The sequence below is a fragment of the Cydia amplana genome, chromosome 14 (assembly GCF_948474715.1).
Source record: "Cydia amplana chromosome 14, ilCydAmpl1.1, whole genome shotgun sequence".
NCBI lineage: Eukaryota > Metazoa > Arthropoda > Insecta > Lepidoptera > Tortricidae > Cydia > Cydia amplana.
This window is the reverse complement of record NC_086082.1, coordinates 4,810,181-4,832,924: the sequence shown is the minus strand read 5'-3', so window position 1 is coordinate 4,832,924 and position 22,744 is coordinate 4,810,181. Positions and strand designations below refer to the sequence as shown.

At 37.1% G+C, this 22,744-nt stretch overlaps 1 protein-coding gene across 2 annotated transcripts in view; it reads right to left on the bottom strand.

Moving 5' to 3' along the window:
* Positions 1-6,952: 6,952 nt before the first annotated feature.
* Positions 6,953-22,744, bottom strand: part of LOC134653897 (protein jim lovell) — a 33,257-nt gene continuing 17,465 nt past the window's right edge. The window contains exons 2-4 of one of the 2 annotated variants that reach the window (XM_063509260.1): positions 18,935-18,985; positions 11,487-11,612; positions 6,953-10,265 (exon numbers count right to left, since the gene is read on the bottom strand). In XM_063509260.1, coding sequence (XP_063365330.1) covers positions 9,607-10,265; positions 11,487-11,612; positions 18,935-18,985 — 836 coding nt within the window. In that variant the 3' untranslated portion in view covers positions 6,953-9,606. The remainder of the gene's footprint in view (positions 10,266-11,486; positions 11,613-18,934; positions 18,986-22,744) is intronic. The other variant, XM_063509261.1, reaches the window with a different exon arrangement.

The following is a 22,744-nucleotide window of genomic DNA, read 5'->3' as shown; positions in this document are numbered from 1 at the left end:
ATTTGTTTAACATGGACGCCACGCTGTACGCCCCGCTCGAGTGTCCACTCAGTTCGCACACTAACTGCCACTTGCATCATCTCACTAACCCGGGGTTAACCGGTTAAACCGTTAACCCCGTGTCAAATTGATAAAGATAAAAGATAGTTTATTCAAGGAGGCATATCACAATGCGCATATGAACGTCAAATAAAGCTACACCTACAGCTATTGTTCGTTTTTTTAGCATTAGTAATAAGGTAAACAATCTTGATGTGTCTTTTAATTGAAAAACACATTTTAAAAATAAGTTACGGTAAATATGTAACAATTATGAATCTAATACAATCTTTTATAGTCTTCTGCTTTCATAAGTAATAGTTATTGATTTTTAAAAAGTGTTTTTCAATTAAAAGACATGTCAAAATAGCTTACCTTCCTTCAAGTTCTTTCTAATGCTAAAAAAAACGAACTATAGCTAAGTTATTGCACTGGTAACCATGGTAACTCCAGGTTTAACCGGTTAACCCAGGTTAGTGGAATGTGTCGAGCATCGACGGAAACGTTCCATGGGGCGGGAAGCGTCTAATTGCTCAGGTCGCTCGTATACGTTTCATTTGTTTAAAACTGACGCCGCACGCCAGGCTTGAGCGTCCGCTCAATTTTACGCTAATGACGTCATCGATTCAAGTGTGATATGGTTTGTAATACTTAATGGTGTTTACAAAATTAAAGTGATTGTAAAGACGTATTTTAACGTCAAGTATGTCACGTGATAAAGGCGTGGTAATGTCAGTGTCAGTGTATTTATGTCAAATGATTATTACATAAAAGTAAGGTTTGCTGACACATTCATAAATAAAATATTAGGCAGTTAATTTCAATGTTAGCGGTGGTGGTATACAAATTAAAAAAGAACACCCTAATAACCAAAAATGAACCTTTTACCGTTGCAATAAGGTTCACATTATAAATCGTGTCGATCGTACAATTTAAAGCTATCATAAATAAATCTTTGCATGTAAAACAGTTGCATTACATTGCAACCTACTTTCACTGCCATTTGAATTTAATATTTTTAAGATGAAAGATGCCACGTTTTCTAATCACTTGTAAGTAACTATTACTATATGGCCCTTATGTAAAAGACATTGGGTTGAATTTCGAACTTTACAATGATATTAGCCAAAACTCTGCGTAGGGGGCGCCACAAGCACAAACTAAATGAACTGCCTTGGTGCATAAATGTCATATTAACTGTTAAAGGCATAGTATAGTATATAAGTTACGGTTTGTGCTGTGCTGCCTCTGGTGGCAGAACATTGCACTATTACTCTCCCTATTTCAGGCGGTTATCGCCTTTTAATTAAACGGTTTTTAACATAATAATCGCAACAGGACTGAGCGCCATTTTAGGAAAACGAACTATAAAAGTATGTACGTAAGAGTTAATATCGAATGTCATTGAGGTTGTAATTTATTGGATTCTTAAGATTGTCGGAGAATATAAAAATGTTTGCTGTAAGCGTTTGTCAAGTTACATTCACGTATTATGTCACGACTCACGACATTCCGTGAATATGATGTCTGCGCGAATGTTAATATGCCAGAGTTAGGTCCATATGTTGTCCCTTTCATACTGTAAAATTAGAAAAGGACAGCCTGTGATAAACTTAGCATATTAACATTTCTGATCGAATTGACTGTAAAATAGACATCAAAGGGGCATTCCATGAGCTGCCCCGTATAAATGCATTTTATTTCGTATATTACCTACATTTTTTCAACTCTTCAAGTCAATGATTATTTCGGTACACGGCGGGAAGAAGTTGATAACTCGAGATATTTTATTGAAGAAATTTGAACTTAAAATTAAATTGCATAAGGTTCAAATTTCTTCTATTTTTTCCCGCGAGTTATCAACTTCTTCCCGCCGTGTACGGATTTACTCGTAACTGCATTTTTTTCACATCCATTGTGACGGAAAAAAACTTCTACATGGCTACCACGAGTTGGCATTAAATTTTACATATACGTTAGGGACTGCTTGAACTCGATCGCACCAATTCATCAGTGCGAGCAAGATGGACTGCGATCGAGTCAGTCGCTAACGTAAACGTCAAGTTTCAATTCGTGTTACGGCTACTATACCTGCAAATCTTCACAAAATTCGCCTTTGTACGGGACAACGGTAGACATTTTCATGAAATGCTCCAAAATTAAAGTTTCTACATATTGCGTCAATTCGATCAGACTTGTGCAGTATACACTGACAATCCAACCTCTAGACTGAGCTTAGGCCAATTCTTTCATGAAACCGATGCTGCCAAAAATACGGGGGTGCGGGGGGACGAGGTGAGCGAATCCCGTGCCGTGATTGGTCCGTTCAAAGACACGGACCAATCACGGCACGGGATTGACTCGAAGATGGAGTAACGCTACCGTATGTGTGGCAGAGGGGGTAGCGCGACTATGCTATGTCTAGAGGTTGGATTGTCTGTGGCAGTATATGATAATATATCTTAAATTGTAAACACTGCCTAAAGCACTATTTAAGTATATGTAAGTGTTATTTACGACTTTTAAGGCATTCGACTAAACCAGTGGTTCCTAACCTTTTCAGTCCGGTCACCCCTATGACTAACTAGGGAACCTGATTTTACCCCTCCTCCCAATGGTAATAAAAAATGAAACGTGTACGTTTGTTGTATTGTTATATTAGGTTAGCTTATTACTCCCGTAAAATACCAGTTTTACCCTCACGGGGGTAATTACCCCCAGGTTAGGAACCACTAGACTAACCATTCCTAATTAGCCAAATTGTGTGTATACACGGTGGAATATTACACGTAATTTATACATTAAAATGATAAGCTCACGATCTTGTTTCATTAAGTTCCTACTAAAATAATTTAACAAATGGGACGGTGATTAGTGAATTAAAAGGGTGGTTTTCAACAAATTTTACTTTACAAACTAAATCTAATAACAATACAAAATTAATTGTAAATTGTGAGCTAATTATTTTAAGTCTTTCAAGTGTAAATGTTAAAAAAAAAGTATAAGTTCCTCACAGTGAATGTAGCTAAAGCAGTATAATGATTTCATTTCAATTATTACATTAAAAATGCAGATACTTTTGATTGAATGAAACTTGTGACAGTTATGACCCAATGACAGGAAATACATAAAAAAAATCCTAATAAAATAATTGCTATTGATATTTAAAATCTACTTTAATAGTTTTAAAATATCTGACTTAGCTACATTATACTTTGATTTAGGATAGGTTGCGTCCAAGTAGCCCCGTGGTCTGTGATATATGTACCAGAGTTGTAAGGTAAAGTAATCCTACGATAACTGTAAAATAGTCCACGCATCGCAAACCGCTTATTTATTGTCATTCGTTATTTGTGCGCCCTTTCCAAATGTTACCCTGTATGTAAGGTTAGGTGTAGGTTTCATTGGTCACAATGAATCAATGTAATCAGTATCAAAGAGTAGTGACGGCGAAAGTGGTCAGATATCGGTACATGTCCTTATTTCTATAGCAATAAAGGTGTGTTACAATAATGGCCACTTTGGCCGTTACTATCTGACGTTGAATGTATCGTAAAAATATGTTTTATGTTTGACTACGTTACCGAATTAAAGTAATAACTGAAAAAAAAAATGCTAAAGAAAATTTGTTTGAGGTTCCAGACTTGTCATCCATTATTTCATGGTTTTTTTCATATTTTACCGCGATGTTCATTTGCTAGCATTTTTTTAATGGCATTATTGTGTTATTTATGCAATTCACGTGTAAATTAAGTTTCACATCCTGTAATTTTTGCAGTTTTATGTCTAATTGTTTTCAGTATGTGTACCTACTCGTATGTGGGTCTAAATCATATCGAACAATTTGGCTTTTTAGGCAAAATAGTAATTCGATTATGTTTTAATTTAACGACCAAATAAGTGGAGTAACAGGATTAATTACGGTTTAAGTTTGGAATGTTTTTAATTATTTAGACTAACGAAATTTGTTTTACGATTAACGAATAAATCTGATAGTTTAAGTGATTTAATTATTTCTGGAAATGTTTACGCTGTAATCTGCCAAGGATAATCACAATTCTTATATTTAATTACCTATCCTTTCATGTGTTTCTGAAGCAATCTAATTATTTTACTGTTATAGTACAGCTGATAGTCGATTTCGGAGATTCAGTTTTGTCTATAGGTTTTTATTTTTGGAATGGGCTTGTTTAAGAAATTTGTGTCTAAATTATTGGGAATTTAATTGGAACATATCCCAGCGAAGTCATCACGCATTAATACTTATCGCTAGTATAAAATTTTAGTAAAAGACTTAGTACAATAACACGATTTGTGTATTAATGGAAAATATAGGCTTATTTCATTGATGATTTTCCATCGAAAGCGATTTGAAATTGTTAGTTAATTTTCTATAGTAACTGCTTTCTTCTTTCTAGTATTAGGCCTCAGTGGTCCGTGAAATGAATGAAAGTGCGTCTAAATAAACTTTGAATTGTTTCGAATAGAGTATGAATGTGTAGTATGATAATTTAAATTAATTTTATTTATTGACATTCTGTCCTTACATGTTTTTATTATTGCAAGTCTAAGGAAATTGTACTTCAAAATACGGAATATTAAAGAAATTGTATATTAATAGGCGGTTCATATTCTTTTGTGTAGGCCTGTGTTTAAAGACTGCTCTTCACCTTAATTTGTTTTTATTTTCTTGGAATTATTTCAACCAAATTATACAGTGTGTAAGTCAAATACGGGCAATAAATTAAACCAGATATAGAATTTACCCGTCTTATCATTAATTAAGATGTTTTTTGAAGTTACACTTAATTATGACCCCGTGATAAATTTTATCCACATGTACCGAGCAGCAATGTACTGTAAACATTAAGAAACAGAAGATGATAATGACATTACGAGATACGAGCTTTTCATAGTAACTGCCAACAAGCGTTGACAGTTAATTTAAAAAGCTCGTATCCCGTAACGTGTGTGGTGTATTACATTGCGGGCCGAATTATTTTGTATGGTTAAAATTTTCAATGCATTTCTAAGTAAAATCTATCTAAATATACTTTTTAGGTCCTATGCTAACCACCGTTTAAATATTTGCCCGTATTGGATTTACACACTGTATATGGTACTTAATCTACTGATTATTTTGGTGGTTTTGTAGATTATTTTTCTAAGCTTGTTTATGATTTGGCACCACAGTATTTTGTCCTTCTGCCTTGTTTATAAAAACAACATATTTTTTCTTAAAAGTAGGCATGCATTTAAATTTTGAAATTATACAAAAATAATCCTAGTTAAAGACTAGGGAATGCTCCCGGGGCTGAGATTGTATGGAGAGTTCCGGGAATTCCCGGTTCCGGGATTGAGGATAAACTGCTCACCATACTGTATCCTCGAGCCGCCCAATGTACATTAGGATGTACACTCAGTTTCGATGGAATGTCAACCTTAATTAAAAACAAAGTAGGTTGCATTTCATTTGTCTCGTAAATTTTTCGAACAAATGAAATTCAACCCAATTGAAAATACAATAAGATTCAAACTTCCTTGGCTATAATTTTGTATGGTGGACGGCACGAGGGTATCTTTAGCAAGCGCAGCATTTTGATAATTGCCACTTTCTTAAACGTGGCCCAAATTTGGACACTAGTTAACTTCTTTCAACTGCAAAAGACGCATAGCCTCTGCAGCGCCCAGCGTTAAGCTAACTTCAAAAGTAACAGAAAGAAATACTGTCGTGCCAATCAATATAACTTATCTCTCAATTATCTATAACACAGTGTGATATTGAAGGAATAAATGCAACAATATGTAGCGAAATACAAAAAATAGTTACCTCATTCCGGTTAGGAATAAAATACATTATAATAGAATGATACGAATACAGGAACTGGCCATAGATTAACTGTTTAACTTTTCTGTCCCATATGGAGCTGTCAATGTATTGTTTTTTTTTCTTAACTGCCATTTTCGTGTTTCTGATTGAGTTTATACTATTAAATATTACCTACGTCTGTAATGGAATATTGATTATAATTCAATTAGGTATTTATTAACGACAGCCCCATATGAAAAAGATGGCGCCGCCATGTTTCGATTCCTCCTACATTTGGGCGCCATATTTACTGCATCCATTTTGTTTTGAAGCTTGCATTTGCTCAAGAGCGGGTGCATTGTTGGCACTGTATCCACCGCTAGTGTTAATTTTGTATGTAAAAATTATATTAATGATACTGAGAATAAAAGGGTACGATTTCATGTGATATAGAAAGTTGTTGTTTTATTTATCTACGCACATGTCACTAGTGCCCTATAATGCGTTCAGAAACCGTAGGAAATGACGAGCATTATTACAACCAATTTTACTATGAGAACTTTCTTATCTGTGGTAGTAGCTAAAAGGTTAATGTTATTACACTTATTACATTATAGATTTTTTGTAACGTTATGAGACTTATGAGTTACATACTTTCAGGCTCAGTATTGTAGAAATTTTATGAAGACAATATGACATACCTAGGTATTTTTCATTATAATGGACATAACTAGATGTATTTTAGCAAAGAGGACCCATACTCGAAAATGTTGGTATTGAATTAGTGACTTATTCTTTTGCCAGCAAGTTAAAGCTTTATAGTAATATTGCGGTTTGGATTCTATTCCTAAAAATAAGTCCTATTGAAGTAATAAACTAACGATTTTAAGGACTTTCTTGGACTTAAGGATTAAACAGAGCAAGATTACTGAAGCAACTTTTACCAGCATACAATATAAGGACCATACCTATGATATATATGGATTATGGACATATCTGTATGACCACTTTATGATCAAGATTACCTAAACGTGGGCATATCATATGTGGTCCATATTTTGACTGTTAGGAGGGTATCTGGCGTCTTGAAAATAAACAACGAAGCGGGATTTAATATTTTTATTTTTTACAATTTATTTACGTCGGTGATCGTAAACGAATTTTACTACAACGCTCCTTTCAATTTAAATTACACGATATAATGATACTAGAACATAAATAGTTTTTCGTATTATTTAAGATCAAATAGATAATCTTTTTTACACCCTAATGTAACGATATCATTTAATTTAATTTGTCATTATATTAAGCAAAAATACAACAAATTAAATTACACAAGTAATAATTAATTATAATCTTTATCGGAGAGAACAATTATCTAAACGCTAAATCATTGCAATTACAATTTATAAATACTCGTAACAAAAATGAAGGAACTAAATATTTGAATCTACTAAATTAACACAATCACATGTTTATCAACTAAACATAAGTATTTACGTCATTATATATTAATTCTTTACGTCCTTACATTTGGCTCCTGGGTGAACACTCCTGTACATCGTTTACAGTCGAAACTGTGCCTTAAAATAATTAAAATATACAATTTTGATCAAGAGCTAGAAGACGGAGGTTAACATAGTTAGAAGGAACTCTTAACCAAATTGTAACTCAACACTCCGGGACAACGAAATCCAGTTAGCGGAGCGGAGCTCGGCACTCGTCAAAACAATTACTCAACCACAGTACGTATCATTAACAAATAACAAAACTTAATTAAAACGCCTCCATTAAAAACTTTAACAAAATCACTCTTAATACTGCTGAATTTGTACGAATTAGGTAAATAATGTCCGACAACACAATGTACAACCACAAGTCGTTACACAAATTAAATAAAGTATCGGCTCGACAAATGTTTGTCACAGATATTCAAGTTAAAATTCGTCATACAAAAATAAAGTTTGATGAGGAAATTAATTATAAAATCTGCACATGCGTAAAGCTGTATTAAAATTGTGCTGTGAAAATTTTAAAATTATTGATGGTGTTGAATTCGATTATTTGGCACAATAATTTAACTTTTCACACGATCCCGAGTCTTTTGCTAAACATTAATCCATGACAGCGACTTATTTCATTAACCTTATTTTACATTTACAAATTATTACATGTGATCAAGCGCTCGGAGACATAATCGGTAACATTAGTAAGCTAAAAAGGGAAATTAAAGCAATAGAATTCTGATCTGTAAAACTATAGTACATATTCAAATATATAATGTAATTCGTTTATAATTATATAAAATCCCTGTAACGATAATATTGTTATATGACGTGACACTAGTGTAGTGTACCTACGGTATGCCTGAGAGCTGCGGAGTAACTGTGATTATGTCATTTACAGTCGTTATATAAAATAGAGTCGTAAATAGTGTTCAGTCTTGTCGGTAGAGGGCGCCCGGACTCCGGGCTCCCTCGCTGCTTCCACGGAGAACTATTCCAATATCTACAGAACGCAATATACATGTGGGGTGCTCGAACAACCATTCTCAACGGAACCATAATTAGGTACAGAAATAAACCGTATATACACAAGTCTATCTAATCACGTGGTAAATCTATTTACGAAATCATCGGTATACAATTATCTAAAGCCAGGTAGGACCGAGTCTTGTTTAATTCTAACTTCATTATTACATATTCACTAAAATCTTGAAAAGCTCCTTTTGATTTGAACATTGAGTGCAGATACCTTTATTTGTCTAACCTGGCGCGCGTGGTTCCACGGCACTGACACCCGGGGCCTTTTCAACACAAAACGTATGTCTACGTGACAATTTTGGAGATCCGTGTCGTTAAATAAAGGGCCCGTAGACCGTCGGTGGCGGGCGAGGCGGCGCCCCCAGTGCGCGGAACCCAGCCGGCGCGAACCGATCACTGTTGTCACTTCACTAATACTACAACAATTACAAATACACTACTATTTACCATTTTAGACACCGAATGTCTCCTCATTAGTAGCTAATTTAAATTTATATCCCATTAATTTATCAATTAATATTTACATTTAAAATTGTTTATCATCGAATATAACTATTATTACGAAATATTTTACAAACTTTGGTGAATCGCAGAACTCGCACAAACATAATATCTACAGGACACGTCTAGGGCAAGAATGGAACGGTTCTTTAAAATAATAATAATATAGGTAACGCATAGAATTCACCGTAAGTAACAGTGCGAAAACGCAGGAGCAAACAACGCAAATGGAATGGGAACGGAATGTAACAAACAGAGCTCCGCGGCCGCGGTCACTAACGATAACAATCACAACACCTTTCATACTTATTGCACTCCTTCGGAATAATAAATTATCGCCTATCACTTATACGCGATCTCATATACATTTACAATATTAACACATCTTTAAATATAAATTTAACTAATTTAAATGTGGACGTCGCTCGCCGCGAGCTCCGGAATGTTTCCAGAATACTAGAAGACCTCGCCGCGGCTCTCGAGACCGAAACCGTCAGTGCCGACCAATAAGAACTGACTGTTTTAAAAGCTAAATAAAATGTTTAATGTCTATAAGTAGTTCGGAATAATAGCTGCAACAAAACAGATCACAACTTTTAAAACAGTCGTATTTCAGAAACGGCAGTAAGTTTCAGTCTCGCGCGGGGAGGCGAGATCGGAACACGTCAGACGTAAAATTAAGGTACGGTGCTACGGTGAACTAAAGAAGGGTGCCTAGTCCTGCCCGTTGTGGTGTAAGAGTGCGCGGTTGTCGGGCGGGTGCGGTGCGTGCGGCGCGTGCGGCGCGCGGTACGACTCGCCCTCCTCGTTCTCAGAGTTCTCTTTGGAGCGGTCGCTCTTGCAGTCCTCTTCTTTAGCTACGGCGGCGAGCGAGTCTAAAGCCATGGGCATCGACTGGTATAGCTCGCGCGCCTTGTCTCCCGGCGGCAGCAGATGTAGCATGTTCAGCGGCATCGGGAACCCCGGAGGAAACTCTGGATAAAACCCTTGCGTGAACGGATTGAACATGGGACTTGAAGCGATGTCAGGTTCCGAGCTGGCCGGCCGCTGTCCGCCGCCCCCCCCTCCATGCTCGTCTTTGTCGTGATGTTTTCCTGGTGGATGGTTGTTGTTGTTGTTGCCGGAGTGCATCCCGAGCGCGTCGAGCGGCCCTCCGATACAATCCTTACGTAATTGTTCAAGTTTTAGACTCTTCCCGTATTTCCCGCGAACATACATCAGTAATGAATTGTATGGAATGCCGAAGATCCTCGACGCTTGACTGGTCGTCATCTTCTTGTTCCACACGTGTTGCAAAGCCTCTGTCAGTTCCGCGTTGGTCCACGATCGAGGTGGCCCGCCGCGCGGCGCGCTGTGCTGGCCTTTCGGCCGCCCTGAAAGAACAAATAGTTTTATCGACACGAAAAACAAAACGTTCCGGTAATTAGGGGTGATTTGTGAACGGTGCAGCGGGGCACGACACATGACGTGCGCGGTGCAGGCTACTATCTAATAACCGTATTTTGGCGGAGCAATAACTCCGCGACACACGGCCAATGAGCGGGTTGCCACACGGCGGGTTGTCATTAATTTGTCGCCGCACGCGACTATTACAACCAAGTCGGTTTTGTCAAAAAGAAAAGCGGACATGCATATGCGCGATGTCGCCCGCGTAACTTTATGCTTTTATAATTCCCGCGGAGCACGTTAAGTCGATTCTGATCAGATAATCGAGTCGGATTACAACCGGAATGATAAATTTATTATGGAAATTAGTTTTTCTTTTAATAGAGGTTCGAGGTCACGCGATGGAAAATTAAAGAAGGTTAGAGCTATCGCACACGGTGACATACTGCAGCTCTGCATGTTTCGAAAAGTCGCTGAAGGTTTACCATAAGTAATTTTTTCTTACAAATTCAGATAATTACAGAGTAAGCGTTTGAAATTTGTAATGGTACTCGATAAATAACCAAAATAGTCGCGTTTCGTAGATTTTCTCGTCAAAATATACCTATGGCAGTTTAACCCATTGTCTTAGCGAAAGATGAACGGGATGCTGGCTCGTGATATCGATATCAAAACGCGCGTCCGCATCGCTACAAAAAGCCCGTGTGGGATGCCTCTTAGTTCTGCGTTGTCGCATGCATGTAGCGATAAAATGGGCGGCGATCGATCGCTATTGTGGGACGTGCGAGACGAGAGCATTCATACGGTGGCCGCTGATACGCTATCAGATCGTCTTAATAAACAGCCGGGAGACAATGCCCGTTTAGCGGCCGTGTGCAGCGAACTTTGTGCATTATGCTTGCATGCATTGTTTGCTGCAGGCGGCCGTGCGCTGAGTAATCTCGAGATATTGACGCAGATGGAGATTTGTTTAATGTTTCGTGATTTGATGTATTTCCTAGACTACAAATACTACAATTTTATTCATAAATTTAGAGGTATATTTAGGAAAAAAACCAATTTTTGTGATAAAGTCCGGATTCATATCTTGTTTCTACTCTACATGCTTGCTGTGATGTCATGCCTACTCATTTATGACCTATGAAAGTAACCTTTTGTCAGCCGATTTCAGTTTATCACGTGAAAGTTGTACAGAATTGGAGACTTACATTTCTTTTTAACGTTGGTAAAGAGTTGTGCGTCGAGCGGCGGCGCGCGGTGCTCCACGTCCATCAGGGGGTACATTTTGTCCATGCCGGGGGGGAAGAGGCCCAGCGGAGAGTCGATGCCGAACACTGAAACAACGAAGGCACAAGGTTAATTATACATAGGTAGAGAGGTTATCAATAGGCAACATGGTTTGAGAATTTAAACTGTCGTTAGTCGTAAAAGCCCTGCGTTATATAGGTATATTTGAGGGGTCGCAGACTATTTTTGGACGCCGAAAACCGTCTTATCTTTCTTTGCTTTTTTTATTTTCATTCGGTACCTAACTACATATATACTTAGGTAGATATATAATTTGCTTAGTTATAAACAACAATTTTTTATGGTGTGATTTATCGAAATTCGTTTATTTGTGTCATATCATATTTTACTTTAATGCCTATTTTTAGGGTTCCGTAGCCAAATGGCAAAAAACGGAACCCTTATAGATTCGTCATGTCTGTCTGTCTGTCCGTCTGTCCGTCCGTATGTCACAGCCACTTTTCTCCGAAACTATAAGAACTATACTGTTGAAACTTGGTAAGTAGATGTATTCTGTGAACCGCATTAAGATTTTCACACAAAAATAGAAAAAAAATAATAAATTTTTGGGGTTCCCCATACTTCGAACTGAAACTCAAAAATTTTTTTTTCATCAAACCCATACGTGTGGGGTATCTATGGATAGGTCTTCAAAAATGATATTGAGGTTTCTAATATCATTTTTTTCTAAACTGAATAGTTTGCGCGAGAGACACTTCCAAAGTGGTAAAATGTGTGTCCCCCCCCCTGTAACTTCTAAAATAAGAGAATGATAAAACTAAAAAAAATATATGATGTACATTACCATGTAAACTTCCACCGAAAATTGGTTTGAACGAGATCTAGTAAGTAGTTTTTTTTTTATACGTCATAAATCGCCTAAATACGGAACCCTTCATGGGCGAGTCCGACTCGCACTTGGCCGCTTTTTTATAAACTAGGCAGTTAGAGGTAGGTACCTAACATCATCTAGTATGATTGGTAACACATGTAGTCAAGAGTCAGCTTATCAAGATAGCTACTTGGTGTAGGTATTTATCAACTGTCCATGAGTAACATAATAAGTACCTATAATAGGCGGAGCTACGATATATGTCACGTATCATATCTCATATCGCCAATTTGCCATTACTTCGTCATTTGATTTAGCATTATACAATAAAATGTAGGTAATTTATATAATTCATAACCACGCTGAACAATTATATAAACATTCAACATTTTGTATAATAACAAGTACAACATACTTAATAAGGAAGCTTATTAATTTGTTAAATAAGCTTAGTTTTAAATAAAGATAGGGCCCATTTCTCGAACGGTATAAGTAGGTGCCACCAGCACTCTGTTTGCGATAAAAACAAAAAAAAGTTTGTAACAAGTTTCTCTTACAGTTACAGCGTTCAAATCTTAACTAGAGAAGCAAGAACGGTTAACTAATATATTATAACAATACATTGTATAGTAACATAATATAATTATGATTACTCATGGGTTTCCTACCATAGATATATGATAAAATAAATGGAAACTGCGACCGTACGTAATTAGAGCGCTAGAAGGTGGTTAGAAGTAGTTATCGGAGCACAAGTAGTGAAAGGTGTTGCGTGAGTAACTCCGCTACTCGACGATAGATGGCGTTGCCAGTCGCGTTCGCTTTTAAGCGCAGTCCGCAATGAAAAGATGCATTCGAATATGATTCGTAATCATATAGAAATACAGTTGAAATGAAATATATTTGAACAGACATATATTGAGCGTGCGTTTTATTCGCATTTAATTAAATTCTGAATCATCAAAGCTGTGTCATGTCATCATTTTCACAAGTGTTGTTTATCCATGAATGAATTATAATATTTTAACTAGAATTTGGATTTTTAACCGCAGTTAACAATTTATTGGCAAAATTTGTGTAGTAGGTACCTATCGTAAGCTTCGATAGGTTGATAATTAGCATGAAATAATGTAATACCTACGATTAATAAAGTCCGACGTCTGTTTTTATATAACAAATACCATTTTAATTTACTTAATGGCATGAATACAATTAATTAATTAGACTAAAATGGTTAATGAGTAATCAAATGTCTGACTTAACCCGTATCTGGCGACAGATTAAACTCAGACATATTAACACAGACTAATTACACAAATATGCACGAAAATAACTCATTTAGAAGCTATTGTTACGAAATTGTACCGACTTTAATTGCTAGAAATATTTCAGTTCGATTCGGTGTACCTACAAATAATCGAAATACAGAGAGTACAAAATGACACTAAAGTGCAAAATAAGTCTCGATCATTCAAAATAGCCCAAAAATACGTTGACAAAGAATTAACTGTGCACATAATGTTGATAATTTTATGAAATGTTTACGTGTTTGTGTATCAAAGACAAAGGAGAATATTTTCAAGATAATACGTTTTTTTTTTCATTGAAACAGTTGTAGTTTTAATTTTTAATGAAATTTTGTAAAAAACATGTAAGGTAGGCTAGTAGGTAGGTAAGCTGGGTAGACTAGGTTAGGTTAGTTTTGAGCCACCCGTGTATTTCTTAAAATTCTAGATAAAGTGCTAGTTACTAACGTAGCAACCGGAACTGATCTAAAATCGTTCACTAGTAACTGATATTAGATAAAAGCTCCAAAAGGAAGGTAAATGAATTCATGAGCTTTATAAAGTTGCATACATAATACCGGTGGGTATAAGACGACTGCGCGGCGCGGCGCGGGCTTCCGAGCGAATTGAAATTACTCCTTGTTTCTTTTGCTTGAAGATCCAACGGGAATATACTTATGGGAATTGCAATTTCTATTCATGTATAAAATAGTTCTTTGTCTATAATTGACTGTGACTGTGCCTGACAAAAAATATCTATAGTTATTAGTTATATGACAAGTATTTGGTTAGCAGAGCGCATTTAGATCCTAGGTCTGTATAATCCATCATTTTATAGTCAGTTGTCTTGTTTTAGATATTGGGTTAGTTTTTATTTCACGAATTCTTAATAACAACAATATTTCTACAGTTCCTCAATCGACCAAGGGAGCGACAGCTGATGTTCACGAGGCTTTAATGACACATCCACGGTCTGAGAAGAACTAAAGTCTATTACTGATTCGGGAAAATATAATTTAAATGTCCGCTTCGAATCTTTTTAAAATAATACAGAGAAACTGGCGTCGAATGTTTAATATTGACAGAATAGGACAAATTGGACACACTTTCGAATATCCACCGTTACAGAGGAAACCAAGGACCTAGATAACAATATAGTTATGAACAATTATCAGACCAGAAGAAATAAATAAATATTAAAATGAGACTAGTAAATGTTTTAGTTCAGAACTCTAGGATAGATGTAGGTACGTTAAGATTATAGCGATTTTTCCGAAAAAAAAGTCATCATCATCATCATCAAGTTTACTAACGCTGCCGAGTCTCCCGAGGGGCGATTTACGAAACAAACTAAACTAATAGCTATTAGTTATTAAGCAGCCACTTAGTATTTATAATTATACCATTAATTAGTTCTCAATGGAAAACCTAAAACTAAACATCATATTTTACCAAAACGCCCGTAACCAGACAACATATCTACGAACAGACATTACTCGAACAGCTAGATAGTCTGCAGATGTAAATAAGCCGAGGTGTCCTGCCCAGCGCGAGGAATCGATATCGCCGGCTAGGTTTATTACCAGCTATCTTTGTGAGTAACAGGTATGTCTGTGCTTCGACTAACGCGGATATCTGTACGGGATATACATATTTATATCTACGCTCGGTTCGAAAGGGGTTTATTAAAAACGTAACGAGCTTTTATATAGGTAATCGCAATATTGTAATCGATATACAAGGAGTTAATTATTTCGGAGCAGATCAAACCTATAGTTATACAGATGTGTAGAAAATATGTGCGAGTTTAGTATCCGTCGACACACGTTTTATACATTTTTATGTTTAACACTTAATACACTAATAACATCCTTATTTATTTATTTAATGATACATAACAGTAAAATTGGTGCTTAATGCCTTTAAGAAGGCATTTTCTACCAGTCAACCAATGGGCTGAACCCGAAAGGAGCCGGCTCTTTTAAACTAAATGAAATTATAACAACGACATTAGGTGAATATTAAGCTATATTGACATACATATATTAATATACATATATTAAGCACCTAGTGTGGATTATTAAGAAGACGGTCTATAGTAAACTAGGTATCTAATTTGCTTTCGAGGGTCCATGTATCTAACACACCTATACCTGGTATGCAAATAAAGATATATCTAGTTATAATATGCAACTTAAATTTAGATAGCCACCGTAATATCTATAGTACCTAGGTACATCTAAAAACGTATAGTAGGATTTTAAAACATGCCAGAAATATCGCAGTTAGGTTTCATTTTCTAGACAACTACCTTTTAAATGACACTTGCGTGTTTCATAAACGATTTGGAATTCATTGCTCGATAAATAGTCGTTGGATTGATCACATTATTATGCTCATCATTTATTACTGTCGTATTCATAAAACCATAGAGAAATATAGTAAGACAAGAGTGCTCACTCCATACATCAGTTAGACTTATTAATATTTAATTACACAAACGGGTCTACCGCGATTTAATTTAATTTTTGTTGGGACGTCAGTCTTTCCGTGACCACAGCTGGTGCAACTCAGCTGAAACGTCGGAATTAAAAGGTAAAAACAATTAAATTATATCGCGGTAGACCCGTTTGTGTAATTAAATATGTGTACAAAACGCGAGAGTTTAAAGTGTTATATAGACTATTAATTTCAGTGTCTACATCTAGCATCGAGTAGCGGAACTATCAGTACTGCTACATCTATTGTAGTTTTTTCTCTATGATAAAACGTGTATCAACTGGCTAGTTATGTAATTTTAAATTTAAATTTAAATGCACTTTCATACAAATGTAAATTTTAAATGGCTGACAGGGTAAAATAATCTGAAATTGTTTTAAACTTGTAAATACATATGTAATGTAAGTCGCCATCAAATATATCGGAGCGGAAAAGTGTTCACAATATCTAAACACTCACTCACCGCCTTGACAATAGATGCGTGTTCAGATATTAGTGAGCGCCTTGGTCGCTCCGATATATCTGATGGCGACTGTACCTGTATCATCATCATCATCATTGGCCTTTGCGTCCATTCCAGACGATTTATGGTGTAACGCCGGAGAAACACCTTTTTTGGTGGCTGAATAGACCGATGCGAGACCGACATGGTCATCAGAATATTGAAAAATAGAGCAAAACAAGCAAAAAAACGGTCACCCATCCAAGTACTGACCCTGCCCGACGTTGCTTAACTTCGGTCAAAAATTACGTTTGCTGTATGGGAGCCCCACTTAAATCTTTATTTTATTTTGTTTTTAGTACAGTGAAACCTGGATAAGTGAGACTTCAAGGGACGAGCAGATTTGTCTCACTTAAAGAGGTATTTCACTTACCCAGGCTCTCAGTTAGCCAGGTACAAATAAATGTCTGTCTCACTTACAGAGGGTCCCAGTAGAGGTGAGAATAGAGGATATATTTCAGTTATAGAGGTGGTTATAAGGTATTTTGTAATTATCTTTAAAAATAAATAAGGTAAAATAATCCTTGTCCCTAAATATTTTTTAAGTGTGTTTAAATATTTCTTTGAATTTATTTTGAATGATTCTCCAAAGGATAGATTTTTTCAATTAAATTTGATACGGACTTCATTGCGTCTTAGAAATGTATTAAATGAAAATCTGTTTATTCGTGTTACTTATCAAAATTTTAGCTTTCATTTCGATAGTTTTAACTACATAAAGTAACTAAATGAAACTTGAAGTCGTTTAGACACAATTAAGCAAATGCGGAATTTGTGCATAGACTAAGAGTTAGTAAGAATACGGAAATTGATCAATAAAGTCCAAGTTAGAGAGGTCATAGATTGACGTTATCTCAGATACAGAGGTCAATTCCTATACAATTCTAAAAAAACAATTAGGAAAATGTAATCTTATAAATATAGTCTCAGTAAAAGAGGTAAAATACACTCTCTGTCTCACTTATAGAGGTAAATGTGACTATAAAATCACAACAGCTAATCCCAGTTATAGAGGTTCGTTTTATCTCACTAACAGAGATAATTCAGTGCTAAACTGTCGGGACCGCACCATGAGTCCCAGCTATAGAGGTTTCTCACTTATCCAGGTCCCACTTAACCAGGTTTCACTGTATTTGTTGTTATAGCGGCAACAGAAATACATCATCTGTGAAAATTTCAACTGTCTAGCTATCACGGTTCGTGAGATACAGCCTGGTGACAGACGGACGGACGGACGGACAGCGGAGTCTTAGTAATAGGGTCCCGTTTTTACCCTTTGGGTACGGAACCCTAAAATGCATCATTGTTGTAGGACTTGTAGGTCGGCCTTAAAAGTATGAATTTCCTTATTTTTCTGTAATGTTTATTCGATATCATAAATATTGTGAGCAATGTATGTACTACAATAATTACAAAGAATCGGACGCCGATCATGGAAACCGCAATGTGCGGAAATGTCTACATTACATTACTGAATGGACCCGTCTGGTTTATTCCCTGCCTCATACATCTCACAGCCACATTTGACTCACAAGAATAGCTACGTTACGAGCGAGTCTAGAATCTAGAAATGGGAAACTAGAGCCATCATCACTCGCCCATCAAACGGATCCCGTTCAATCTTATGGAGCTGGACTATTACTTGCTTAATTGTAATTCTCACAAGCATTGGAAAGCCTAGAAATTTTACGATACGTGGTTACATACGTTCGAACGCCAACTATGAAAAGACTTAAGAACTGTTTTGTGAAAGCGTTATAAGCCTTTTCGAGCCTACGTTTTAGGCGTCTAGGTTTATAGAGGCAGGAATACCAAACAGTTAATTTGTGTCACTGGTTACAGTACTCGTTAGCTCGAGCCATTTGCATAATTACCGACAATCAATAAGCCTACATTCATATTGGATGGAAATTGCTTAAAAATAACTGTGGAGATCTGTATCGGGTCAGGGAGATGTAATTTTAGCTGTGTTTTATTTCACACGATTTTGGCCCAAGAAAAGTACTTCAGATTATTATCTATCACTCTTAACGTAGGTTCATGTGTATATTTAGATATGAAAACAAGGTAAGCTAAACGATTATGATGGGCTCTGAATGCGGCTGAGATTGTAACTATGGGTAGGTCGGTTTGTTATCGTGATAAGGCGGCGTATTATGGGCACTAAGGGTACTTCTGTGTTTCTGCGTTGTTTAGTTTTTCGATAGGTAGGTACTACGGTTTTCTTATAGATAATTAGTCTAAACTTACTGTAAAGTTGTTCTGCAAGCTCCGACCGTCGCCAGGGTGCCGACGGTTGGTCTGAACAGAAATATTCACTCTCTTACTCATGTCTTTTACGTATTTCATTTGTTTCGCAATAATAGTCGTGCACGGCTTCCGAATTGAGATAAAAGAAAATTCAGTTCAAAAGGCACTTGTCAAACGTTTCCAAGTTACAACACAGTTATGTAATGCAAATAAAAGACTGCGACATGAAGATATCAAGCGCTGTGACCAATCGATTTCATTATATCACACGATTTCCAGAACGGGGAACCTTGTGGTCAATTAGCCGCTCGGCGCTTTCTACTCCCCCCCCCCCCCCCCCCCCACCAAACTGTTCGACCATAAACCATTATTTTCGAAACACTAACTAGACGCAATACGGTTAAATTCGACACGACATTTTTTCCGCTAATTATTTAAAAAAATTTCGCAAGTGTCACCTTCATACTCGTAAAAGCCTCAGTTTTTATGCACACTAGATGTCTACTCGAACACTGAAGTCGTTTTAAAGCGCCACGCCAGCTGTTCGTCCCAGTTAAACCGACGTAAACAAAATCGCACTTGGAAGTTATCAGACAACAAAGTTAGCGATCGATCGTGCCCCATATGCACCACGCGTAGAAATCGAAAGCGGTAACTTGGTCCGCAACCCTTGCGTACAACTTGTCAGTGCACCCCGGTCATTGAGGAAAGAGGGAGCTCCGTCCCGCTTACGCGTCACGCACATGTGTTGTTGTGTCTCGCTCGACACATGCGTAAAGGGTCGTGTCGGGTTAGGCACGTGTCACGTACGGGCCCATTCACTACCGGCGCACACACGGGGGCGCGTCTGTGTGGGAGTCGCCGAGTGTTGTCTATGGTCAGGCTCGTGCTCGCCGTTCATTTTGCAACGAGATTTACAACTATAACTGTAAATTAACTTTATCGAGCGGACCCGAATCTAGGTCGTATGGAATCAGCATTAATTATCGCTTTAATCTAAGACCGATGTCGGCTGTACGTACAATAGATCACATGATAGATAGCGGCCGGCAAGGACACGGGAACGATATCTAGACGCCATAACTGCTACCTCTCGCCAACTAGGTTAATCCATTGTTTCAGTCGAGGTACACGCACGCCGATGTGGGGAACGATTAAGTGGAAAGAAGTCTAGGCCGATGATGCTGCGACTATCCTTGCATTGTTCGAGACATCGCGTGTCCAATATAGGTAAGTCCTCATTACATAAATAATATAGGGTGTAACGAATACTGATAAACAGGGTTTCAATATTTATAAGGCTGATTTTGATTGCAGCTATTAAGCCTTGTCTTAACTGAAGCGACTAACACGACATTATTAAATACAGTACTGTCTTCTGTAAGTTCACGTAGTTGTAAGTTGTACCTAGCTGTCGCATGGGAAGCATACCTACATAGACCAATAACAAGTAGACCGTGCGTAATCTAAACTTAGGGGCTATTCATAAATTACGTCATTTCAAATTAGGGGGGGGGGGGGGGGTCTGAACATCGGATGATGGTAGCACGGCGTAGGAGGAAACGGGGTCATTCGAAGCATGATTTTTGGATGATTTTAGGGGAGGGGGGGGTCAAAATCGTCAAAAATGCATGACGTAATTTATGAACAGCCCCTTATCACTTTTGAATTTAATTTTTGCAAGGGAAACATATTTTTTTTTGCTTTACTTTTGACACATCGGCTACACGGAAGTAGAAATGGCAATAAGGAAGCTTTCGGCGGTCAGCTAGGACTAAAGTGGTAAACAATTATTGATATATAAATGCCTCACTGAATTGGGTCGGGACTCCAGTTTCCTCATGACACACGCATCTGAGCCGTGCAAAACAGTTTCATATAAAAACCATTCCCGTGACTAACGATGACGTGTGACTCATAATTGCCGGTTTAATTGTAATTTCATAATGACACTACACCGTTTCCGAATTAGCGTTCACGTTTGATTGTAACAAGAACACATTAGCTGAATCACACACGGTGGGAGAGTTCAAATAAATTACAGCTAGTAACGTGTTAATTTCGTAAGCTCGCACCAATTTGGGCATTAGCTATTGAAATGTATTTTCGTTAACTTCCCGTGTTCCCATGTTACATCGTGTGAAGTTTTTGGCTGGAGCTCTTTCTATTGTTCGGGTTCGCGCCGAAATGAGAGGTCGATCTCATTGTCTATGCCCAAATAGTGAAGCGCTTTAATCACTCGATTCAACTCCGTTTTCGATGCTCGATTTATTGCCCACATGACGCTTCAAACTTCATTGTTATTTTAGAAATCGGAGCGGCCTAATTAATTTCGTTATTAAATTTATTATCTGGTAATAAAATAACGTGTCTACAGTGAGCCGCAGTTGTTTTGTTTGCTCGTCACGTCTCGTTTTATATAGTAATAAGGAACGGGGGTATGTGCTCTGCGGTCTGTCGATCGTATCGGTAATAGTTCGCTTCCGTTGCGTATGTAATGTAATCTATCATGTGAAAGAGCCAAAACGATTGTGGTTACATATTCGCAAGAATCGATTTAAAGCGGATAAAGCTGCGAATACGAATAAAAAATCGATTAGATCGTTACACTTACTGTGGACTTTCTCTGTGCATGGACCGTAAAAAGTACAAAAAATAGTGTCCAACAGAAACTAGGCTTTGTCAATATTAAAAGTTTAAGTATACTTATTTTATTCTGCACGGAATTAACTAAAGATTATTTCTAATTTGAATAGTGAAGCTCAATTTAATTCATGCAAGTAAACAAAACAGAAAGTGACGTGAATGTTCTATCTCGTATTCCAATTATAAGTCGATACAATCGAGTATGCAATCCAATAACAAAAGAGTAAATTGTCTATGGGCGCCTATTTATCACGGCGCGTATCGTATTGATATAGAAAAAGGTTAGATTGATTCCGGCCAAATTGCTGTTTACGTGTGTGGTAGGCCGCAATGATTTGTGCACCGCCATTGTGTTACATTACTCATGTGCCTGACTCATGGTCGCCCCGCTAGTTAATAACATAGATACATTTGTAATTTGTAATGAAATTACCGAGAAATAAGGTACGCATTTCCTAGTAGCTTTTGGTTAATGTCATTTATTGTAATGATGTTGGCAACATGGCGTATAACTCGTATAAGTGAAGTTATGAAACACGATTTATAACTAAGTATATAAAAAAAATATATATATAAAATCGAAAGCCATGTTCTTTATTCAAAAGTTGCCATTATCAGTTATGGTTGTGATTGACAGCTGCATATCGCGATACCAACATACAAAATGTAACATTTAATTAACATATATCTAATCTATGTTGCTTTATACAAAACATGCTCGAGACACGCCACGAAATTGTGGTTTCCCGCGGTTCGTACGAAACTTTATAATCACAGATCAGTAATCCGATTTCGTTTCCTTGCCGACCTTTGCGGCCGTAAAAAAATCAAGTCTCGGACGCTCGTCCCTTTGTATCGTTTTTCGTTACATTAAGTAGGTTGCGAAGTTGAGTAGCGGGAAAGTTTTTTATGAAGGTATTTTCCTTGATTCGGCAGAATAACATTTATGTGCGGTAAAGGATCCCTCTCAAGGGTCAATAAATATCGCTATGATGAGTGGCGGCGGTGAGTTTGGAGCTCTTTAACGGTTCCGGTCGTTTTTGCCGCGGTGCATCGTGACGACACAGACGTGTTCGTCGATTTCATGTGTCGAGCGCACTTTTTGGTCGCCGGACTGTATTTTAATTGCTTTCTAAACTCCACTCAATTCCCATGCCCGCCGTG